The 24,659-nt window shown below is 37.2% G+C and overlaps 1 protein-coding gene across 1 annotated transcript in view; it reads left to right on the forward strand.

The window, feature by feature from the left end:
* LOC122788697 (myosin-16-like) overlaps positions 1–24,659 on the forward strand; it is a 949,629-nt gene that overhangs the window by 252,589 nt on the left and 672,381 nt on the right. The window contains exon 6 of the mRNA XM_044055593.1: positions 2,555–2,645. Within this exon, the coding sequence (XP_043911528.1) occupies positions 2,555–2,645 (91 nt within the window). The remainder of the gene's footprint in view (positions 1–2,554; positions 2,646–24,659) is intronic.

Genomic DNA, 24,659 nt, shown 5'->3' on the forward strand with positions numbered 1-24,659 from the left:
TTGAATGAGGCATATAATGCTTAACTGGCAATGATGGGATAGAAAGATTATAAGTGATGTATAATGTTTGCAGCTACAGTTGTTTCAATGGTGTCTGTGATGCCTAACTATTTTGGGCCTGTGTCCCACTTTTATTTTTCTCTTTCTCCAGATTTCCTGCTCTAAGGTTGAAAGGTTTGGTTCCATACTAAATCAGAAGGTTGTATTTACCTTGGAAGACATTTCAGCATAATTACGAGAAACAGAGCCTTTTTAATATATTTGCTTATTTCTAATATAAACTGCCATATAACCTTGCAAATAACCTTCTTATTAAGCTACTTTAATTCTTTTGGAATTGACAGGTATTCTTCATTGGATCGGATGTAATCATAGAGTGCTAATGTGACAGCTCAGTAAACTGTCAGTCTGTGAATAACTTCTGCACAAATTAAAATGTCTGAATCTCAAATTGCTTTAGACTGGAGGGAAGTTATAGGTTTACTCCAGTATGTAGTATGATCTTAGAGAGTTTATGGATTTCTTATTAATTTACTTTTTGCTGAGCAGTTGTTTGCTAATTTATTGATGGTCCTTTTGGTGGTGGGAAATTGGATGGATGAGTCAGATATTTTTACTTCCAGACAATTTCATTCAGTGAGTGCGTGTCATGTGATTACTGAGGTTGCCTGTTTTAGAAGTAGGGGCTGTGTGTGTGTGTGTGTGTGTGTGTGTGTGTGTGTGTGTGTGTGTGTGTGTGTGTGTGTGTGTGTGTGTGTGTGTGTGTGTGTGTGTGAGAGAGAGAGAAAGAGAGAGAGATTGAATATGTATACTGAATATATTTTTGCAAATTGAATTCTTAGTTAAACAGGCCCCTCTTCTTGGGCAAGTAGACTTGAGTAACCAATATTAGATCTTAGCCATCCAGCTAGGAAAGTTTAGTATGTGGATTTTCCATCCGGTTTGATGAAGGCTATGCTACTTACTCAAGGAGTACATTTATCCATCCAGTTGCCGTGTTGCTGAACTACATTGTTTGATAATGAGAGGAGCTTTTTACAGAAGTTGAAGTTTTTGTGTCAAGAACCTGTCCATACAGAGTGTCTTGTTTATGTTGCAGTGAAGACTGTGGTCTTTGTAGTGAGCGTTTTAAGTATAACCAGTATTTCTGAGGTGGAGGAAGTCTCTTAAGGCAGGATCTTTCTTATCCTGGAAAGCAAGCCAGTGCTGAAATTTATAGGGGTCAATGAGAGACAGAGGAAAGCAAGAAGCTTTTTAGTCTGTTTGGATAACTATGTAAACTTAGTCCTTTGACTTTTTTGTCAGAAATGGTTGTAGTCTTTCTTTTGGCAAGGTGTTTTGCTGAGGCACATGCCAGAAGGGGCTTTGCACTCAGTAATGGCTCTTATAAAGGAAGAATACAGGGATGTTATGACCACCTTGTCCCTGGATGAGATACCCTTACTAATGAGATGGGCCATGTAAAAAGCTTTCCGTACAACGGAGACATGGTGGTCAAAAGTCAGGTTTCTATCAACCTTGGTGCTTAAGCACCTCACAACTGATTGCGTGATTACAACATTGTTATTAATGTGATAATTTATGGGGACATCACTCTCCCCAAAGGGGATGATAATGCATTTTTAGCATTTAGCTTGAGGCCATGTATCTGGCACCAGTCATTTGTTTGGGTGAGACCCTCTTGTAGCTTATTTAGAATTGTTTTATTAAGTCAGCAATGTGAATTCTTTAATTTATTGCAAATTTGTTGGCTTATTTTTGTGGATTATAGTATTGTACGGCTGCTAATGTTGCCATATTACGTAGCTGGACTGCTGGAGTGGTTTTCCCAGTGAGAAATGTTAGTGCTGTAGCGAATATCTATTTGTTTAAAAAAAAACAATATATATATATATATATATATATTAACTAAGATGTTAGAGTTAACTGTTAGATTAGAGAATTAGAATGAGAATTAGAATGTTAAGGCAAATAGGCATTTATTACATTTATTCATTGTTTGAATGCACCTACAGTATAGCCAGGAGGTCGACTTTGGTCACCAGCGGCAGCGAAAGAGTTAACTATGTGATATATTTTAATTGTGGCCCCAAGACAATTTCTGTTCACTCAATGCGGCCCCAGCAAGCCAAAAGGTTGGACACCCCTGTTTTAGTGCATTATTGCACAAAGGTGCATATTTGAATGAGAAGGGGATAGCTATTTATGTATGGGTAAATCAATAATCTTTTAAATCCTGAATGTTCTTTCATTTTATGTGCGACATGGACCACATATGCTATTGTAAAGTGTCAGGTATATTTTCTTCATTTTTATATTGTTCTCACATGTATCAACCTCACAGAGTAGAAAGGGGAGTAGGTTTGAACATGACATTAAAGGTGTATTTTGTGATTGATAAAATCCTTCACATTTGGTCCTGCATGTTGTACTGTGATGAGTCTCAAAACAAATCAACTGTTAAAAGAACTCATGAGGATCATGTACTCAACTACATTTGTTTCTGCTAAGTGAAGGGTACTTATTGGATGTTGTTTGCTTCTCATCTTTTTAGGAAAGATTTAGAGATAAATGCTTTGAACACCAAATTAGATGAAGAGCAATGTCTGAGCACTAACCTGCTGCGCAAGAACAAAGAGTTCCAGGTACGAGAACTTCAGTCATAAAATATACATTGCTAGTGTTTAACACAGTCTCCATCATTAAACCGCATACACTGACACACACACACACACACACACACACACACACATACACACACACTGATAATTTGTAACACATGCAACATTGATTAAAACACGTACATCGACATACACACACTGCTAACACAATCTCCATCATTAAAACCACACAGACAGACACAATGAATGAAATATGACTTGTAACTGTAATGGCATCTCCTTCATCTGTATTTATTCTTCTCACAATAACATGTAAATGTAAATATTTTTACCATACATTGACAGGAATCTTTTCCTCAAGCTGAGATAGCCATCTCTTGTATTATCCATTAAAAGTCATTTTAACGCAAATAACTAATATTTCAGATTTAAAGTGTATTACTGACTCAGAAAAGAGCATATAAAAAAATGAAAACATACCTAAAATAGACAGGTCTGTATCAGTGTGCTAACCATAGAGGCAAATGCTTTTAATGAAAGTATATAAATACTTACCCTTTATTGGACTGTTTTTCTCCTTTCCCAGCACATATATGCCCACAAAACATTCACTGTATCATTCTGATATAACTTAATGAACTCCAGTCGACAAAACACATCTGACACTTATTGGTGCATTCCTATGTGTGCATCCTTGGCCATTTCCAGTGTAAATCGTGGAACGGTGGTCTGTTCATGTCTGTGGGTTTAGCTTAATAAGAGTGCTTATGTGTGCTTGAGACTTACATTGGCATTGTCATAGTACTTCGCCAATCAGACAAAATCATCAAGATGCTCTATAACATACGTATGTATATATGTAGACTGGTGAGTATCAGTCAGTAGATGAATGTGGACTTTGCTGTTGGGAGAACAAATGGTGTAAAATGGGTGAAGGCAACTAGAAAACCAGAATAGCTAGTGTTTTAACATTACAAGAGGAATGGCTATAAATGAGGGAGAAGTGTGCTGCATTCCCAGAAATGCCTATATTTTAATATTACTGGAACGGTAGTAATACCTGGAGGCATATTACATCACTAATGATAGGTATGTTTTGATTTCACCATAGGACAACATGTGTTAAGTGATAGCTGTACTAGATTCTCAGAGATACTTCTACTTTTTCATTACTAGAGGAGCAGACTTGAATGGGGTCTGCCTAGTACACTGTAGGAGATGATCGACATAGAGTGGTACTTATTTTTGTAGAGTGAAAACATATGGCTCAATTGTCATTAAATAGGGTTCTCACCTGTCATATTTATATTGGTAGACAGATAACTTGCATTATTTCTTTTTTTTTTTTTTTTTGCTGGATGTAAAAGTCTTTAAATATTATAAAATGTAGGAAGAGAAGAAATATGGAAGGGAAATCTGAAAAAAAAACATTTGATAGAATATTGATATAAAGCATAGACAAGGTGATTAGAAGAAGTGAAAAAGGAAATACAAATATTAACACTAGAGAAAAATGTGGACATTATACGGTTACAAGGGCCAAAAAGTACAGTAGCAAAGTGGCGGCTGCTGTAGAACAGCAAAAGAATAAATGGCTCATAAAATACTTACACAGAAGCACTCAGGATATTTTGTATCTAAAGCTTCTTTACTGGCACAGCTTTTTCAGTATCAGTAAATCCATATGAATTACTCTGAGCATCCAAGTGCTCCAGATTATGCAGAACACACCGCATTTAATGACAAGCAAAGCCACTGTTCTGTTCCGCTACATGGATTCTGATTGGTCTGTGTACCACATTTACTGCCATTCGGCATTGCGATATACAAACCAATGCATCGCTCTGCTGCCCTTCCACATTACACAGTGTTGGCTGTGCTCCACGGTTTTTGATTGGCTCATACACCACATTTATAGCCAATTGCAAATGGGGTATGTGAGCCAATCAAGTAATGCTTCTCAGGAGAATGGGAGCCAGTGAGAGCTCCCCAATGCAGGCCAGGCATGTTCTGAGAAACCTTTTCGTACCAAAATAATGGCTTGAACAAGACATCCAGGAATCAGTAATTTTACAACAACAACACAAAAGACCGGGAAGAAGGAAAGAGTGACTGCAGATTCAAGACATCTGGTGTCAGGACCCGGTAGCCAGGAGAGGAGTCAGCAAGCTGAAGAGACATCAGGGACCTTGTTTTGGAGTATCCAGGATCAAGATCGGTCACTAGAAGGCTGAGGTTTTGTTTTGCTACTTGTTGGACAACTGGGGCTGATCATTGTTTGTGCCATGGATTATTTGTGCTGTGTGAAGTCTGGATTGTATTGAGCTGGTGGTGCTGCTTACATAGCAGAGGTAAGTGTTTTATAAATGTAGCTGCAATAGTTATCTCTGTAAGTATTTCCCTATCCTTGAGAACCTGTATGCTAGCACAGATCCTGTTATTCTTGCAACTTTCTAAGTTTATAAGAGCAATATTTAAAGTGTCTCTATTTTTGTTCTGCTTGCCCCCCTAGTACGTTTTGCTTTGTCCAGATTTCTTGCACTAAGAGGTTGAGAGGTATGTCAGGATGGATGTCAAATGAGTGAGAGTTATTTATAGTAATGAGATGCTTTAAAGTATCTGGTTTTGTTTTCTAGTAGAACTCGAGAGTGTAACTTTAGTGTGTTTTCATAATGGCAAGACACTGAACTGCTCAAGTAAAATGCATAAGCGACCGCATTGCACAACTAGTTGACAACATGTTGGAAAATGGCGATTTTTCTAATTTTAAGTGCTGCAGTGATTTCAGTTAACTTAATCATGATGTGTTGGGAGTAATTTGTCCATTATAACGTTTTCTTCTTTTTCTGAAATAGGTGGTATAACAAGGTAGGAACTGGGAATTTGAGCTAGGCTATTCAGTGGTATAATGGCAGGCTAGAATAGCACTCATGCCCATGCTTGAAATAGCTGTTTATTTTGGGATTTGTTGAGATAGGCACTAAACAGGAATTAAAATTATAACCTTGTTTCAAAGCATTTATTACTACACCTTCTCTATTCTTGTCTCAGTTTTCAGTAATTTGTCTCTGCTTGCACCTAATTATTTCTAGGTATGTCCCAGATTTGTTGAGCTGTGCTGGTGTCTAAAATGTCATGCATGTCACTTAACTACAAAGTTGTAAACTTCAGAAAATGTTTTAATTTGCATTATGTTGTCAATGCCTTAGGTTTATAGCAATAATGTAGATGAACCAAAACTGATAAACCATGAACATAACATTACATGAACCAGGAATCCAGGACGCTAAAGTTTAAAATTTACCCTATTGTTGGAATATAGCTTCTTAAAATTTTTAAAATTTACCAATATTGATTTCTACACAGCAGATTTTAAAATGCATCTAGTGCTTTAAATGTTTGAAAGTTTTTTGTGATGTCATTAATTACTAACACTATATAAAGTGTTAATTGTTTAAGTTTTTTGTTTCTGATGAAGTCTCTTTTGAAGAGATGAAAGCGCTAAAACAAACTGTGTGGTAAATAAAAGTGGAGTTTAATAACCAACTTTAGCGTCCTGGATTCCTGGTTCATGTAATGTTATGTTCATGGTTTATAGCAATAATGTGTCAGGTCTGTTTTTGTCCCTCATTCTCCTCTGCTTTATCTGTACTCAGTGGCATTTTTCCAGTAGTGTTTCCACAACTGGAAACTAAGCACATTCATGCCAGTATCACTACAGCCTTTGCATACTTTGGAACAGATCTTTTGCCATTAGTGTGCTATTTGGATTTTAGTAGGGTATTAGGATTTACAAATGTTGGGATATGTATGTATGCCTCTGCTTAGTGTGTTTTATTTTTCATGGTTAAAGATGTGATATCTTGCATTCTTTGGTCTTAATTGTTCCAAGACATGATGTCTTAAATGGCACATTCTTGTAAAAGTACAGAGGGCCCTGGTTTTAAGTACCTTTTTTAGGCATCGTTGCCAGGCCTAGACCTGGCTGTAGGACAGGGGTAGAACACATCTAAAGTGGTGAATGTAAAATGCAAGTAGTATTATCATGTGTTGCAAGTGCATTTGTTAAGCTGGATGTGTTTATCCTTGGCATGGAATTTGAGATATAATCAAGGGGGCTTTAAGAGTACTGAATGTCATGAAAGTCACCTTTCCCTTCTGTAACACTGGTTAGGTGGGCAAGTGAGCACCAGAGGATTGACAGTGTCATCTTTGAAGCAAGGAAGTGAATAATCTGATCATGCAGGCATTTATAGTAAACAAAAGAAGCAGAGATGGTGCAAAGTCAGGAAACTTCCAGAGATATGGGTAGGTTATGGGCCTATTGTCTCATACCTTTGCTTTTGAGGAGATTTTCTAATTTTCCTTTCTGTACTATAGCCCCATTTGTTTGTCATTGTTTAACACCACTGTTTTACAAACCTGCTAGGTACAGACTGTCCAGATTACAATGAGGACAGGGATGTGGATACAGGTTGCACCCCAAAGAAGAGAAGACACACAATTTTCAGCCAAGTCAGGCAAGTGCCTTTGACTGGATTTCTATGAGCAGGTGCAGAGTGAAATATGCCTTCTGCAAAACTTGTAACATGGATTTCACAATCCATCATGGTGGCCGACATGATCTGCAACGACATGCTAACAGTGAGAAACACAGGCAGAATTGCAAGCATGCAGCTGGAACATCTGTGATGGATTTCTTTGGACCTCAGAGTTTAGCAAGTACAAAGTTGGCTGAGGCAGCTTTGTGTCGCTCCTTGCAATACACACAACTTGTCATTTGCAGCATTAGAACATATTCTGAAATTTATGAAGACGTGTGGACAGGATCAAGATGTTCTCTATAAAATGACATGTGAAGCAAAGAAAGCAGCATGCTTTGCACTGGACATTCTGAGACCTCATTATCAGAATGATGCTGCAGCAACCTGCCAGAAATCATCATTCTGCATGTATATCAACCAAAGCACAGACATGACAGATGACAAACTGTTAGTGATCCTTGTTGGTTGCCTTGATGAAAAGGCAAGCAAAAATGTAGTAAGGTTCCTTCATATGCCAGAATGTGTGTCAGGAACTGGACAAGCAATGTTTGATGCTTTAATGTCCACTCTGACAAAATGTAACATTCCAGTTTTCAACATTGTGAGCTTTTCTTCAGACAATTTCACCTCAATGATTGGAAAACACAGTTTTGTGCTGTGTCATTTAAAGCAGGTGAAGCTCACAATTATAAACATGGGGTGTCTCTGCCACTTGGCAGATCTCTGCAGTAAGGCTGCTGTAAAAGCACTACTTTCCTAGGTATTTTATCTGGTAACTTATCTTGATCTCACTCATGGGAAAACAATTCCTTATGACCTATACGATTCATGGGAAATATGTGGGATTTGTTTAGATTTAAATATTTATCTTCTTCATAAAATATGTCCCTTCTACTATCCCTCACTTTCTTAAGTGATGTTAAAAACCTTTTATACTCCATTTGATGATGTAGTGGCTTCTATTGTATATAGTGTATACATATTTCTTGTGCTATTAGTTTTTTGAAGGATTCCTTTTCGTATGTACTGTTTGTTTTGTGTGATTGATTGGATGTGTTGCTGTTAATATCTGAAAATTCAAATAAAGAGATTTTTGAAAAAAAAAGCACTACATTCACCAGTTGAAGAACTTATATCACATGTGTACTGTCATTTCAGTTCCAGTGCACAAAGACAACAAAAACTGCAAGAATTTGCAGTGTTCACAGATACTGACCCCGTCAAGATCATTAGACATGCACCTACTAGATGGCTGAGTCTTGGTAAGGTAATTAACAGAACCCTGGATATGTCGCCAGCTCTAAATTCATATTTTCTGTCTGCAGAGCCAAGGTCTGCTAAGACTGACTTAATTTCTAAAAACCTGCAGAGTCATGAATTTCATATGATTTTTATGTTTCTTAAGTATGCACTAGAACCCTGATTGGAGTTCAACATCCAGCTTCAGAGCTGAGAAAGTCAGCTACTGACACTGCATGCCACTGTGCATGAACTCCTGCAGCAGTATGCTGGAAGACTCCTCAGACCTGCAGCTGCTGTCAGACTAATCAAACACAGTGATGTGTCAGTGTTGACTGACAGTAGCTGTGTTCTACCAAACAGTGTTTTAGTTTCCGTTCTGTTTTGCCTGTATAATAGGCAGAACACTTCATATATTTAGTGGCATACACAATCCCCTTAGACCCACAATTATATTGGCCATGAACAGTGATTATTTTGTCTGCTAACTGAATTGTTTCATATTCGACAATGTTACAACAATAATCACATGTCCCACATTTCCTTATCATTCCTTTATTCCTTGTTTTGTTAACTACTAATGTATCACACCAATCCTTTAAACTTTTATCCTTCCTATATGTTACTTTAGGAGTAGTCACCCAAATTCTACTAACCTCCCCATCACTTAAAATAACAGGCCAGTTTTCCTTTAATATCTGCCTTAACGTATCACTGTCCATAGTATAAGTGGTGATAAAGGCCAAATTCCTATTATGAACATTCTTTGTAGTGGGAACAACATTTCCATTGCCATCACTAATCCCATTTGTAGAGATTTTTGACTCCACTCTCCTTATCTCCATATTAGGATTATTAGCCACAGGGACATGTGCTTCTAAAAGAGGAGAAAACATTTCCACTTTTCTCTTATCACCTCTGAAATTATAGATTCCACTAATACTTTTGGATAGTCTCTATTCATGAACATGTGTCCTATAAAATTATATTCATTGATGAAATCATCCACTGAGGTGACCATTCATGCCGCTCATACCATTTATCCTTTTATCACCCCTCTCTTAACGTAATAAGGGTGATTACTAGTAAAATGTAGGAATTTGTTCAAATAGGTCTTCTTCCTATATATAGTGGCCTTCAGACACCCCATTGATTTATCTTTTGTTAAAAGAACATCCAAGTATGGTACCCTATTTTCATCTACTTGGTATATGAATTGCAAACGTTCAGTGGATGTATTGAGAAAATTCACAAACTCAAAAATACTGTCCAAGGGACCACTCCACACAAAAAATAAATCATCTAATCATCTATGTTCTGATTGATTAATTCCATGGGTCTGTGGAAGGGCCTCCCATATGTAGAGGAATGACTGCAGTGGTGCTCCAGTCACTTGGTACAAAACCTGTATGAAAGCTGAGGTTGAACAGTGTTAGGGTTGTGGCTAAACTGTGCTTCAAGCTATTTGAGATGCATGCCTGGATATTGTCATGACCCATCAATGCAGTAATTTTAGCTTTTGATAGCACTTTTAGGACTTGGTCTTATGTAATGGATGGATGCAAGACAGTTTTAGGTATAACTTGCGAGACAAATGGAGGGTAGAGAGGGATAACATTAGAGCTAAAATATTGGGCAGTAGTTTTGCTATGTCTTTGGCCTAAGTGTAGGTAACATCATTCACAATCAGCTCAGTGCATTGCTGCATTGTGCTTTTGAGATTATAAATATAACTAAAAATATCCTCATGATTGTCTTTGGCTTGGGTAGCTATTTTAGATTCAGTCTTGGCTTTAGTGAATTTTATTATGCTCCTGAGTTGTTTGTTTGTTTACTTCAGTAACAAGGGCTCTAACATTCTGGGAAGTACTATTCTTATCTTTGGTCAAAATTCCTTTCTTATTATTATAAAGCTTATTGATATTATGTTTCTAAAGGTACATTTTCTTCCTATGTCCCCACTAAAAAATGGGCTTCATTCAATCAGACATTCCTCTATATCGAATTATATAGTCATTGTATTCACAAGAAATGATATGAAGCAGATAAATACAAATCAAAAGACACTATTATTAATCAATTAAAATGTGTGCTTCAGCAAAGGAATGTAATCACTAAAACCAAATAAAACTAGACAAACTTTATAAAACAAAAACTTTCATAGTTGCATAATGTCACTGATTTTGCCTCAGATTTTTGCCTCATCCCTTGTAATTTTTTTTGATTTTTTGTATTAATGTCTGAGAAATTACCCTCAGTCAGTAATGCCAAACATTAAAATGCCATTCTTCATGTTGTCCAGAAAATGTAGTTTGATGCAAAACCTGTTGTTCTATAAACCTTCTAAGAGACTGAATAGTATTTAAAGAAAAAACACTGTGTCACTGACTAAAAAGCAGTTATTAAATTGCTTATTAAATTGCCATTTAGTCAGTGGCACAGTGTTTTTTTTCTTTTTCTGCTTGATTTTTTTTTTGTTGTTTTGGTGGATAGTATTTAAAATCACCTCTTATTTTGGGACTTTATACCCCACAGCTTTTGGTTTAGTCCCTGATTCTGGACCAGAGAACTTTATAGCTATGTTTTTAATAGATAGTGGCAGTTTAACTAGCCCAGGCTTTTACCTGCTTCTCTCACTTAAGTAGTGTTCCCCATTATTGTATAACATTGAGCATGCTTATAACAAAATTTGACTTGTCACACCATAACAGAACACACAGTTGATTATCTCTATACAATCTGCACTGCCTGAGAGTCACTCATCACCTTTCCATCACTGCTATTTTCCAATACCTGCCTTTTTTCAGTTCAAACCATCTCTTGGAGATTACCCCTCCTGAAATCTGAAGAGTCTCCATCACTCAGTTTATATCCCTAAATTCTGTTTCCCATCACAGTTGCTTGGTCACTTGGTGTACATCCCTAAATACTTTGTTTCTCATTACAGTTGTGAAACTTTGGAATAAAGTGCCATTCAGTGTGCATTGTATTCCAGAAAATAAGTTTGTGCTTTTCAAGTTGTCTCTAAAAAAGCCTTGCAAAACTGTACTTGCGGTTGTCAGTTAATCATGGTCTCACTTAGCTGCTATGTATTACCTGCTCAACAAGTCCAAGATTTCATTAATGCAACCCCGTTAGTTAAGATCGCACTTTCCTCATTGACAGGATCAGATATACTGGACCTGATCATTACAAGCATAGCACCATTATGTTTCGCATCTGTAATTACTTCCTCAATGTTTAGGTCTGACTATCAAGTAACGATTCTTAGTACTACAACCCGACCCAAAGCATTCATAACCCCAACCACTTTCAAAGTTGTCTCTAACCAAATTTATTCCGACTGTATAATGACTTGAGGAGTTATGAGTACAGAACTCATTGCATCATTTGTGGAGGTGTTCTCTTCTGACATAAATAGTTGCCATAAGATATCAGTCCAATCTGAAACAAAAACGCACCAAATTTAGGGATGAACTCCTTTGGTGGAACCCTAGTATGAACAAGTTCCATAGCAAGATAAAAAAATCCTCTCCCTCAGTAACACACTGACAACTCTACTTCTCAAAATTAAACTTAAAAAGTCATAAAAAGAGTGTAGAAACAAAATCAGATCTTTTAAGGCCAAGCATAAGTTCATAATTGGCACATCTTTCAAATGATTTCATGTCAACTTGCAGAAGACAGTTTCATCAAATGTGAAATATTTGAAAAATGTATGCGGAAACTACCCTCAGTGAATATTCCAGAATGTTTTTTTACATGGGATCAAGTACTCTTGAATCCTCCATGTGGGGGTCACCCCTCACATCCCCTGAACATATATTTATCATCTCCAAGGTCACACAGCAGAGGTGAATGAGGCAAATTCCACTGCAGATAAAAGGTGTTTTGGTGAACGTAGTTTGTTCTTTTTGTGTTCACTGAAACTACCTTTGGAAATGCTGTGGAATTCCTGTCAAACACAATCACAGGTCCTTATTCAGTTGTGTTAGGAACCTTATAAATAACAGCCAACTTCTCTGAGTTGATATATAACAGCTTCACCTACTCCACCCCTGAAGACATAGCTAACATACAAGGGAAAAAGTTTACCTCAAACTACTCCCCCATCTCCCCTAGCCTGCATACACTTGACCCTTTTTCATCCTCCCTTCCTCCCTCCCCCAGGCATCAACCAGTACAAGTCCTAAAGGCTGTCTCACACTTGAAAAATGCTAGCTCACTGAGGCTTGACAATGTGCCAGAATGCTTCCTTGCCAATAGGAAGCACTGTGTAACTGACCCAGTCCACAAAGCATTTATCATTTATGTATGTATTTACTTACTTACTTATTTCTTTATCCTTTGTTGACTGGGTTAGCCTCACTAGGAAAGTAGCCTATTTTCAAGGGAAAACTGAGGTGGCATTTATACTACTAGGAGAAATTTGTTTAGGACATCAGGGAACATCCCCTTCTCTTTTTGATAGGTACTGGGAGATCTTTTACATCCACCTGAGCTAGCACCTGTTCAAGCAGATGGGGCCTTAGTTTAACATCGCATCCTCACCCACTCATTTTACTTTGTGCCTGAGGATTTGAGAACAGTATTGGTCACACCTCTACATAAGGGAGGGCCCAACCACAGATCCCTGTAATTACAGACCCATAAGCCTCACAAACCTTATCTGAAAGATAACCTCATAAACATGGACATTGGCAACCTAGTGTCCTTTGATCCAAATCAGTTTGTGTTGTGAAGAGTAGGTCCAATCTTTTTAACCTGATTGAGTAGTTTGAAAAAGACACTGAGGCTTTGGATGAGAGAAAGTTGGCACATGCCAAATTCCTTAACCCAGCCTAAGTTTTTGTCATCTTTCCTCAGTCAGGCATCATTAATAAACTTATCAAACTAACTGTAAACCTTTAGTTTACCAATTGGAAACCACACTGGCTTATTTTACCTATTGGAACCACACTGGGTCACACACAGAGCCCAAACAATTAAGACTGTGAGCTCACTCTCCTTCAAAAGGTTCTTTGCCAGCATTAGCTTTCAGAGCTCAGTATTGTGTCTGCACCTGTTTCATATTTATTAAAGTTAATGTCAAAGTCCTTTACTGGCAAAGTTTCCTGATGATAGTAAACATGACACCATCACCAACTCCCCTGGGGATTTCCAGATTCTACAGGAAGAACTAATATGCACAAACAAATGGTGCCATGGTCAATGTCTCAAACTATAGTATCATACTCTTTGTCAAACAGGATCACCCTTGCTCATACCAAGTTATTGGCACCTCGCTCAAAACAGACTCTGCTATCAGGGCCTTGGGCATAATCGAAAACCATGATATTTAATTTGACCACCATGAAAGGAAGTTCTTATGTTTTATCCAGAAGATTATGGAAGGCATTTACTCCAGGTCCGTGGATATCATCATATCACTTTACTCCTCCCTCATTAGACCCTTAATTCAGTACAGTCCTCCTCTGTGCATATATCTGGCCAGACAAATGATCCAGCTTGAGAGACCCTGACCTTTCTTCACAAAGGAAATCAAGGGAGTGAATTTCATCACCTCTACAGAATGACAAAGAGCTCTCTCTCCTCTATATGCCTGATATAAACTTCTTTGGAGTGCCCTTTGCCAGGAATGCAAGGCCTCAAATAAAATTATCCTGAGCAACCCCTTTCATATTCTCAAAAATCAACAGCATGAACAACTACACTAAAGACCTTAACCTCTATTATAACATAAACTGAACCTGCTGACGTGCCAAGTACCTTATTGGAAGAAGTCCACTCATCTGGAATAGACTTCTTCATGTTAAGTAAAGTAGTACTCTCATTCGGTTCAAATACAGCCTTAGATGAATGGATGGATAATCGCAAAGACAACCCTTGTCTTGTCCTTCAAACCCTCATGGAAAGTGGTAGCATATAGCGGGAACTGCAGTGACTATGCTACAAACATCCTTCCAAATCAGTTGCTTAGTAACAACCTATGAACCTTTCCACTTCTAATATATTAGTGTTCTGTGGATATTTGTACATCAGTCCCATCTCATGAGCTCTGATCTGATTAATCACTTCCCAGCACACCTTTCAACTGTACCAAATTCCTCAGTATTTACTGGTTTTGAGGACAAAATATTGGGATGCCACGAATTCCCAAGTAGCCCCCTTAATTTACAAATTTCCTGGTCTTTTTTTTTTTTTGTCTTACCACTTTAATTTTATGGCTGATGTCACCACCCATCACCAGCCTACAGGGGTGTGTGTGATGACATCAGCTACTGCTTGTTGGTCTCGGAGGGAAAAAGGGATTTTAACAGAAATGACGGCAGATGTGCATAAGTTTTGCAGAGTCTGCCCACATGACCCAGCAGCCAGGTAAGAAAACTGTTATCTAACAGGTCCAGCTTTCTCTTTATTTTATCTGCTGGGCTGACCAAGTGTAAAATTAATTTATTATAAGTCTATTGTTGTGCATTTGCATTATATGTCCACCGTTCTGTATTTGGTTTATCTGCTGGCATTAAGCATTATTTTATCATGCCACACAACCATTGTTTTATTTGATGGCTGCAAGCATTATTTTATCATTAAGTGTGTGTAGTTTATCTGCTAGCTGCATATCATGCCACTCACTCAACAGTTGTTGTATTTTATCTGCTGGCCGTGTGTATTTAGATTATCTGCAAGCATTATCATGCCACTCACTCAACTGTTGTATTAATTTATTTTATCATAAGTTCGTTGTTGTGCATTTGCATTATAAGTCTATCTGCTGGCATTAAGCATCATTTTATCATGCCACTTAACCATTGTGTTATTATTAGGTGTGTGTGTGGGGGGGGGGGGGTAAATTGCCTATACCAGGTATTACCTGGTGGTTAGAGGTACTCAGACTCAAACCCTGTACCTTAGGTACAAGGAGCAAGATCCTGAATTCCCTACCCATACCACCACTTTTGGCCTGTTCCTCTTAAAATGTGTGGTTTTCTAGCAAATTAGTGAGAACTGAATTCACTAAATAATGATAGGAACACTGAAACTTAAATAGCTATCTTTCAGGAAACACATTTTATTTATTTATTTTATATTTGTTAACCGGGTAGAGTCTGGCTGGGCAAGTAGCCCGTTATCAGTGGAGACCCGGGGAGATAAGCTCCATAACAATAGTGCAAAAATATCGCAAAAATTATTAAAAGATTTACAAACACTATACAAAAAGTTTGACAGTTGCTAACAATCACAAATTGCAAAAAGGTGAATGTAAAACAGAAAACATTACATTTCTTAAGCCTTATTACAGACAGTAATATGAAACTCATTAGATATATATAACTACAAACTATTGTGATATTTTTATTTGGTAGAAGTAATCCAAGAAGATAGCTGAATAGAAAACATTTGATCGAAAGCATGATAAACTAGCCAGGAATATTACAGGAGCATAACCATTGTTGAGTAAGGTATTCCTTTAGGAGTTTTATGAAGCTATGACAATCTGTGTTTTTTTAAGATATTCTGACATGGTATGACATGGTAACACAAAACATTTTATTCTAGCAACTTTTCTAAGATTATACAAACAATGTTTAAAATGTGTCCCCCCCCCCCCAGTAAATTTTGGCTTTTTCCAGATTTCTTGTGCTGCACAGTTCCTCAGGGGGACAGACGTTTAGTGTTGCTTATGACATGTCTGTCTGTGTTAGTAGCACAAGGCTGTGGGTTCTATTCCTACAGTATTTAGATGGATTGCTGATACTGTACTGTGTTGTACTTTTAAAGCAGGTGGATGCTGCAGTCCTGGGAATGTCCTCTTTGGTGGTGATACCTAGTAACTATGAACCTGTTATCAGTTTGCCATCCATTCCCTATTTCAATATTAGTAGCTTATCATTTTTTGAATGTAACAGGAAATTTATTTCTCAAGGGCAGCAGGCACTTTATTTGTAGATGAAACAATGAAATATAAAATTGTTTGCTAGCAGCAACCTCTTCATTAGTTATGGATCACCTTAATGTGGAATTATTTAGAGGACTTTTACTTTCGCAGAGATTGTATATTTACTGATACTGGTGGATTGTAGAAGTTTGAGTATACTTTTATGATGGAAATGTTCTGAAATGAGCAGTTTTGTCATTATTGGTTTATGCATTTTGTTTCATTGCTTATTGGAAAAACAATAAATTTAAAACATGTTCTAACAAGTGTACTGTATCATACAAGGAATATAATTTAATGCAGTCGGGAAAGTGTATCAAAGAAAACATGCATGTTTTGTGTGCAAGAGGCCTATGACTTGAAAACAGCCCAAAAGTAATCTTTATCCGCCACTGGCCATATGCATTTTCTTTGAATGTGGGTTTCAATGCTGTTTCCATGAATATGAGTTTACTTTCAAGGGCAGAGAAGTTTTAATGCTAAGTCTATTTTCATTGTGAGACTGTATTGTTTTGTTTAATAGATGTCTGTTAGTGTTTATGCTATAAAATATAAAATAAAAGTTTTAAAAGAAATCCAAATAATCATTGTAGAAGTAAAGCAGTATGCACATTGCAGTGTTTATGGCAAATGGGGCAAAATAGCCAAGTAATGGGACAATGGAATGGCTGCAGGGGGCAGGGCTTTGTATGGGGGGGCCCCATTCAATCATGATTTTGTAAGGGAGGAAAGGTGGTAAACTCATACAACCCTGGGCGGAACAAACTCTAGTTACACCACTGATCATTAGACCATGGAGAATGACTTTTGGTGGTCCTAGCAAACTATAATATTCTTTTGCTAAGATTAGAATATTGTCTGCCATTAAATGCCCTACTTTTACCACAAAACCCACATACTGCAAGTCACCAAAAACAAAATCCTGTGGCTCATCATCTTTGCCAATCCCAGTAAACATCACTGCTACACATTTAAAAAAAATGGTTGCCATTTACTACAGGCTTGGGCCATATTTTGGTTGTCTCTTCTTCAATTGATGTTTGAAAGTTGGTCTCCCACAATTCCATTGGAGTGGGTGGGTTTACATAATTATGTACACAAATTTTATGCTAATCAGCGTACAGATTTGTACCTATTTTTCAGTTTGCAGGTTGAGAGGTATGCTTCCCAGCTAAAATTTCTCAGAATTTTTACTATAGCTTTAAACAGACCATCATTTATAACAAACTGCAACATTCCTTTTTATTATACTCACATATTCACATATTCACCCAGGCATCACCTTACAGGCCTCAGACACAAAATGCCATAGCCTTTATCTAAAAAATATACTTACAGGCATCAGATTACCCTAAAATATTCATTGGGGTGATCTGCTTGGGGGTGACTCATAAAACCCCAAATTGTCCTGTTTGTAAAGGCTGCAGTAGGGTTCAACTACTTTAGGGAAGGCAAATTAGCAAAGCATTTGATGAAAGATGATCCTGCAAGTTATTTCTCATTACCCATGACTGAATCTGCTAAAGCTGCTGCATTGTCAACTAAAACATTCTGCTTTGCTCGGACAAAGAAAGTCACCTTGAAGGAGCTTAATGCAGAGTCAAGAAAGACATGCTTCACCTCAGTGCACATCTTCCATGGTGTCAAAGGCCATCGTCAGGACTATATCCTGATTTCCATTGCTTCAACCCTGATGCCAAAGATCTTTCTGATGCTGAATATGCGGAAGGAAGACTTGCAAGAAGGATCACAGCTTCTAAAGAAGTAATTCCACTGGTAGGGATTTATCCTGAGTGCACTGAACTGCTGCTTTGCAGAGAGGAAAATCCCCTGACCCCAGTTGTCTCCCATCTCTCTGCTAGCGATAGACATTAAAGAATTGATGCATGTGATGTGAAACAGCAGGAAAGAAATACTTGTGGCCATGTGCTCCAGCACCATAGAATGCCAGTTTCAGGACTCACTGATTTTCCCTGTGTAATCTCTGTGTTTGCTGACTAAATTTATGACCTTTTCCCAGACACAGGCAAGTTGGCAATAAGCAAGAAAGAATTCCATCCAAGGTGGATGTTGTTGGAAAAATAACACCCTTCTAGTAGGGTAGACATCTGATGGCTCCTCAGGTCAGTGTTATTTACCCAATAATGCCCACCCTGTCAGGCATTATTGCATCCTTATTGACAAATGGCCAGGGTTGTGATTAAAAAGTGTCTTTGGATTGATGCATGTATCCAGTTAACAAATGTATGAAAAATAAATAAAATAAAAATGCATGTTGGTGTGAGCAGTCTGGTGTGGTCAAGTAAGAGGTGTTGAACATCCACCTCATATAGTCTCTCAAATAATAATATAGCAGGGTGTAAATGTGGATTATAACTACTAGATCTCTTCAACTTATTACTAGGATCAATGTTGATATCATTACCAAAAAATAAAACAGAAAAAATTAACTTCCTCGTATATAGTTTTAAATCAGTCGATGATGTTACAAAATCTGCCTTTCTGGTAGGTATACAAGTTATTTCTTTTTCCAACAAATCGGCATAACCACTGTAAACATCCAAATAGCTATAAGTGTAAATGTCAAAATCCCTGTATTAATTAGTAGCAGTCTTTATTAACTTCATTACCGGTAACTCGTGTCTTTCATATCTCCCTCTCTGGTGTTGAGGTGAAACCCTGTTCTGTTCCCTCAAGTGTTACTGTATCAGGGATGAGTCCTTCTCCCTTTCTATTGATTTTTCAGCATGTAATGGTCATAATCCAGAACCTTTAGAACTTCTGTCAATCAGGAGATCCGAGAGGTGGAAGGCTAGTCTTGCAGCAATGCACAATTCCAAAAATACACAAAAATCAATGTGATCCACCTTTGCGACTTATTGTTGATGCTAAGTGTTCAAAGATTTATGGTATGGCAAAACATACTGATGTCAAACTAAAAGATGTACTGAGACACAAAAAGCACATTTACAAGGATTATTCATACTTTCTGAGAAGTGTCACTGAGAACTTGTTTGGACATGATCTTTTGTTTGCTACCGTATACATTAAAGATCTTTATTCAGCTTTTTCCCACAATATAGGTGTGGATTTTTTTTTCCGAATATACAAATACATTAGAAATTTTTGACAATAATACCATTAAAGCTTTATGGACCTTCATGGAAATCATGCTGGAGAATAACTTTATATTTTTCAAGGGTAGCATTTACTAGCAAAGAACAGGGGTAGCTATGGGGGCAGTATGTGTCCCCATTCTTGCCAATATTATTACTATGGCCTATTGGGATCACACTTATTTTTACTTTTTAGGGCTACAAGAAGATGAGATGCCTCATACAAAATGACTAACACTATGAACACTAAAATAAAATATACAAAGGGGTTAGTGCCAACATATGATGATGAAGGAATGTTCAGGCAGATTGTGGTGAAAATCTGGAAGGTTTTTTGAAGTTAGTGGGATTGATAAACAAGTGGTCACAGAAGTCCCATGCATTATCTGTAAAAAGGATTGGTGTATCATGAACTATACAGAAAGACTGCTGAGTGTTTCTGGGAATGCATGAGGGAAAACAGGAATGTTTACATGTGGGAGGTGTAAGTAGTGTCCTTACATTAAGGAAGGTGAGGATGTTTACATCATAGCATATGGCAGCATTCCTCAACCACCGGGCTGTGGATCATTTTGCACCCAGCCGCCAGGCATGGAGTGAAACAGTAAAGTGAATGTGTATGTATGTGTATGTGTCTTTATGTGTGTGTGTGTGTATGTGTGTGTGTGAGTGAATGCTGGCATGAACGCAGAATTTGTGTGTGTGTGTGTGTGTGTGTGTGTGTGTGTGTGTGTGTGTGTGTGTGTGTGTGTGTGTGTGTGTGTGTGCACGTGTGTGTGTGCATGCGTGTGTGTGTGTATGTGCATGCGTGTGTGTGTGTGTGTGTGTGCATGCGTGTGTGTGCGTGTGTGCGTGTGTGTGTGTGTGAGAGAGAGAATGAAGAGTGTGAGTGATCACTAGCAGCAACAGCAGCAGCAATGGGGTTTGCATATGTCTTGACCATACCACTCAACCATACCACTCAACCTCTCACACAATAAATCTGGACAGAGCCAAATAATAGGGACATATTTTAAATATTACTCTTAGAAAAGTCAGTAAGGTTGCCATTAGGTTTACATACCTCTTGACCATACTACTCAACCTCTTGCACAATAAATCCGGACAGAGCCACAAATAATAGGGACAGATTTTAAATATTGCTCTTATAAACAAAATCAGTAAGGTTTCCATTAGGTTTTCTTACCTCTCAACCATAGTAGATCAATGTTATGCTGTTAAGCAGAATGTACACTTTTTTTTTTTTTTTTTTGGTAATTATTGTCAACTGTCTTTTTATTGTACTTTAGAATTTTCTTCCCGGGTCTTGGCTGAAAATGGACTTCTAGTAAAGTCGGACTCCACAGTATATTATGCACTTTATTATGTTTTATTATGCATGTGTGATGACTGGTCCATGTATACTTGTCTTACATGAAACTGGTCTATTCCATTTATTCTGTTTTTTTTCATTTCTTATAATTCACTGTAAATTAATTTATAGGCAATGATACAAGGACAGGGGAGGGGGTCTTTGTGAATATAAACGTAGTGTGGGATACTATGCTCTTTATCTCTCATGAAGTCCCGTTTATTGTGTTCAGGGACAAAAATGCTTAGATTGGATTACCATAGTCAGTAAATTTGTTTGGTGTTTTTGTAGTGCCTGAGTATAATGTTATTCAGACCATTGTGAATCTTTGAAGTGCTTGACTATTGCTTGTGGAGCTACAGACCTTCATAGGCAGGTGCTGTCTTTTTGGTTGTGTTGGTGTTTGAGTTTGTAGTTTTTCTTCTTTGCTTGGTTATCAGTTATTGATACAAAACTTCTTGTTTATTTGCTTTTTTAAGTGTATTAGAATAACATTTAAAATTTTATTCATGATTTTGGACCTTTGACGCCCATTGTTATTTGTTTTTTTACCTTGATTCTTGGAAAAAGAAGTTGAATGCTATGTATGCCACATAACATTATTCATGCAGACAGGGCTAAAGCCTGTAGCTACGCATATTGCTACATGCTGCAAATGATGGCTACTTCTGGTTACTTATGTTTCCTGTGTGCAGCATACATTGAGGATCCTGCAGTGTGAATCTGTTTTAAACACAGTATCTGTGTGTATTCTTTGTTATACTATCAGGTATCCACTATCTCAATAACCTAGATAGCGCTTATGAAAATCTGTAGTATCTGTATAGTTCCTTAGACCTGTGTACTTTGTGTCTTGATGCACTAAGCATAATGGTCCACAGAGCAGAATTCTGAGTCCATTATTCTGTGCTCATAGCCATCTGCAATTCTGTCTCTGAATCACTTCTTAATAGCATGGTGTAGATTTTGTGCTTTTGTTGAAATTCTTACTTTTAAATGCTATTGTTCAAAAAAATGTTGTACCAAATTTCTTCAGACAGTTCCTGTCATACAAGAACATATGTGTGTAGCATGTTTTATTGTTGCATGCTAAATTACCTTGTATCCAATGTGATTTGTAAGTATTTGGACAAAAAATTATGGACAGTTTGCTATTACACAAAAATCCACAGGCACATGTTTCAGCGTTTTTGATAGTGGTAACAGTTTAACTTTTCTATTATGAGCTTTTTCCAGAATTTGCTGCTTTATTATATTTCAAATGGTTTGTATTGCCTATTTTAAAGGAATGAACTTTGAATTTTAGAGGTGAAAATCTGTAAACTGTGCTAGAGATGATGGAATGTAACAGGCAAACGTATAAGGCTTATAAGAAGTCTGGTCTTAATAACATTTTGAACTTGAATTGTACATTAAAAGGGATACTGTTAAGCACTACTTGATTGTCATGCAGTGCATGTTTATTATTATTATTTTTTTATAAGTATGCCAGTCTAATCTTTTTTATAAGCAGTATGGTAATTCGTTGACATATATAAATCTGATGAAGCCCACCTAAAGGTTGAAAGCAGTAACTAAGCTTTTAGTATAAGTCTGTATTTTTATACTGTGCTTTGAGACGCACATGGCACATTGTTTAATTCGTAGTTGCTGATGCTATTTGCATACCTCATAGCTGGCTTTTTCATTGATATTATTGTTAATGTCAGAGCTGGATCATGGTTTAATGAGCATCTAGGCAGGATAATGGAGTGCGCCCCTCCACAGGCAAACTGATATTGCGTTACTAGGTTGTGTCTGTCCAGTTAGAAGTAAAACTATTCAAATCTGTCATTGTGCAAACTATTTTCTTTTTCATTTTACAATAATCACAGATTTGCATTTAAAACTTTTTTCATATTTTACAGCAAAAGCACTGACACACATTTGCTAAACTAAGCATAACAGTATTACATTGCCCGACACCATGCATTTCACACCTGTTTGCCTGCAAAAAACAAGCTAAATTAAAAATGTGTTCAGAATTAAAATATTAACATTAAACCTGTAGATTTTATGATGATTTTACTCATGGTCATATAATAAATACACTGTTTAAACAGTCAACAAGGAAACCACAGGTTGTCCCTATAACATGGCTAATATGACTGATATTTATACTACCTGAAGTCAGGTGGAGGGGGTGGTATAATGGTTAAGGTGTTAATCTCATGGACACAAGGTACAGGGTTTGACTCTCATCTTTGAGAGAAATTGGCTAAGCTTAAAATGGCCCACAAAGGCATCCACCCTAGTACTTACCTATGATGCCCCTCTAACATTATAACCACCATGACATCAGTGTCAGATTAAAGGTAGCTCTGGCCCTGAGTGTTTTTTAAACCATGCGACCCCATGAACACATCTTTAGAACTGTGCATAAATGCATGTATTCTTTGATTCACCTTTCTGATAGTTTTAACTTATATTTCTTATTTAATACTGCAAAGTTTGTCAGAGTGTGTTTTAAATTTGTAGTTTTGAACATTTGTTTTCCCATAAGCAGTGAAACAAAATGTATGAACCAATAATAACAAAAATACTCATTTCAGAACACGTCAGCCATAACAGGCTACTCAAACTGCTGCCACTGTAATCCACCTGTATCCATACTGAACAATTATGGCCACATATCTGATTCGGATTATGATAAAAAAAAAATGGTCACAGTAAAGTATTCCATTTTGCTTTATACAAATGCATCCACAGTTAACTCCCCGCTGGAAGTTATAGCCACTTTGTTGATTGAGTACACTCCCTGATTGTTATGCAGAAATAAATTGCACAAACCTTATTTATAGCCTTTGATAAACTGGATACCCAGCATCATACCATAAGACCCAGTCATGTGCAGCATGGTTTAAATAAAAAAGTATTTATGAGAACATAAGAAATATTAACTGCCTGATAAAATATACTAACCCAATATGCACAGTCTCTGCAGAAGTAAAATCATCTGAATAATTTCACAGTAAAGAGAACTATAACTAATACAGAGGTTGCTGTTGGAAAACAACTTTGCATTTCAGTTCTTCATCTACAAATGCAGTGCTCTCAAAGAAGAAATTGCCTATGTTGCATTAAAAATACATTGCTGGTGATATTGCCATAACATTTCCTAAACTAGATCAGCAATGCAATAGGGAATGGCTGACAACCAACAACAGCAGATTCATAGTTACTATTCATGCAGTTCAGTAGACCACTAAGGAGCCTAGCCCAAATTCCTAAATGCTCCAAAGCATTGTCTGGATAAATTACTTGCTCAGTGTCACACTGTAAGTAAAAGAAGGTTTAAAGATTCAAACCCTGCACCCTTGCCACAGGAAGCGGCTCATAAACAAGTTGTAGCTTTAGTCAGCAGTAGCAACCAGAGTAACAGATTTTAACTAAATACAGAAATCCTTTGTAATCTGATCTTGCAGAGGAGCCTATCACAGTAATATGCAACAATGATGAGATAATGGGTAATGAGATAATGGATGCTGAAGACTGGACAATTCTGATCATCACTTCAAATAATGCAGACTATATGACCTGACAAATGTCAGCTCCATTGCAGTTGCTGGGGACTGTAAATAAGTTACTGCAAAATATATTAGTAAAAATGCAACATGTTTAGACTATATTATACAATCCAGTCGTAATGATGAATTCATTCTTTCTTTAGTGCAATGAATAAAGCAAAACAATTAAAGACCTTTTAAGTGGTGCAGCAGCTTTTGTTTAATATTCTACAATTCATGCAAAAGTTAGAAATATTACTACAGGCAACATACTTTTTTGAGGGGGGTGGCTTACATGTTTGCA

This window comes from Protopterus annectens, chromosome 14.part0, assembly GCF_019279795.1.
Source record: "Protopterus annectens isolate FY-2018-M chromosome 14.part0, PAN1.0, whole genome shotgun sequence".
Taxonomy (NCBI): Eukaryota; Metazoa; Chordata; order Ceratodontiformes; family Protopteridae; genus Protopterus; species Protopterus annectens.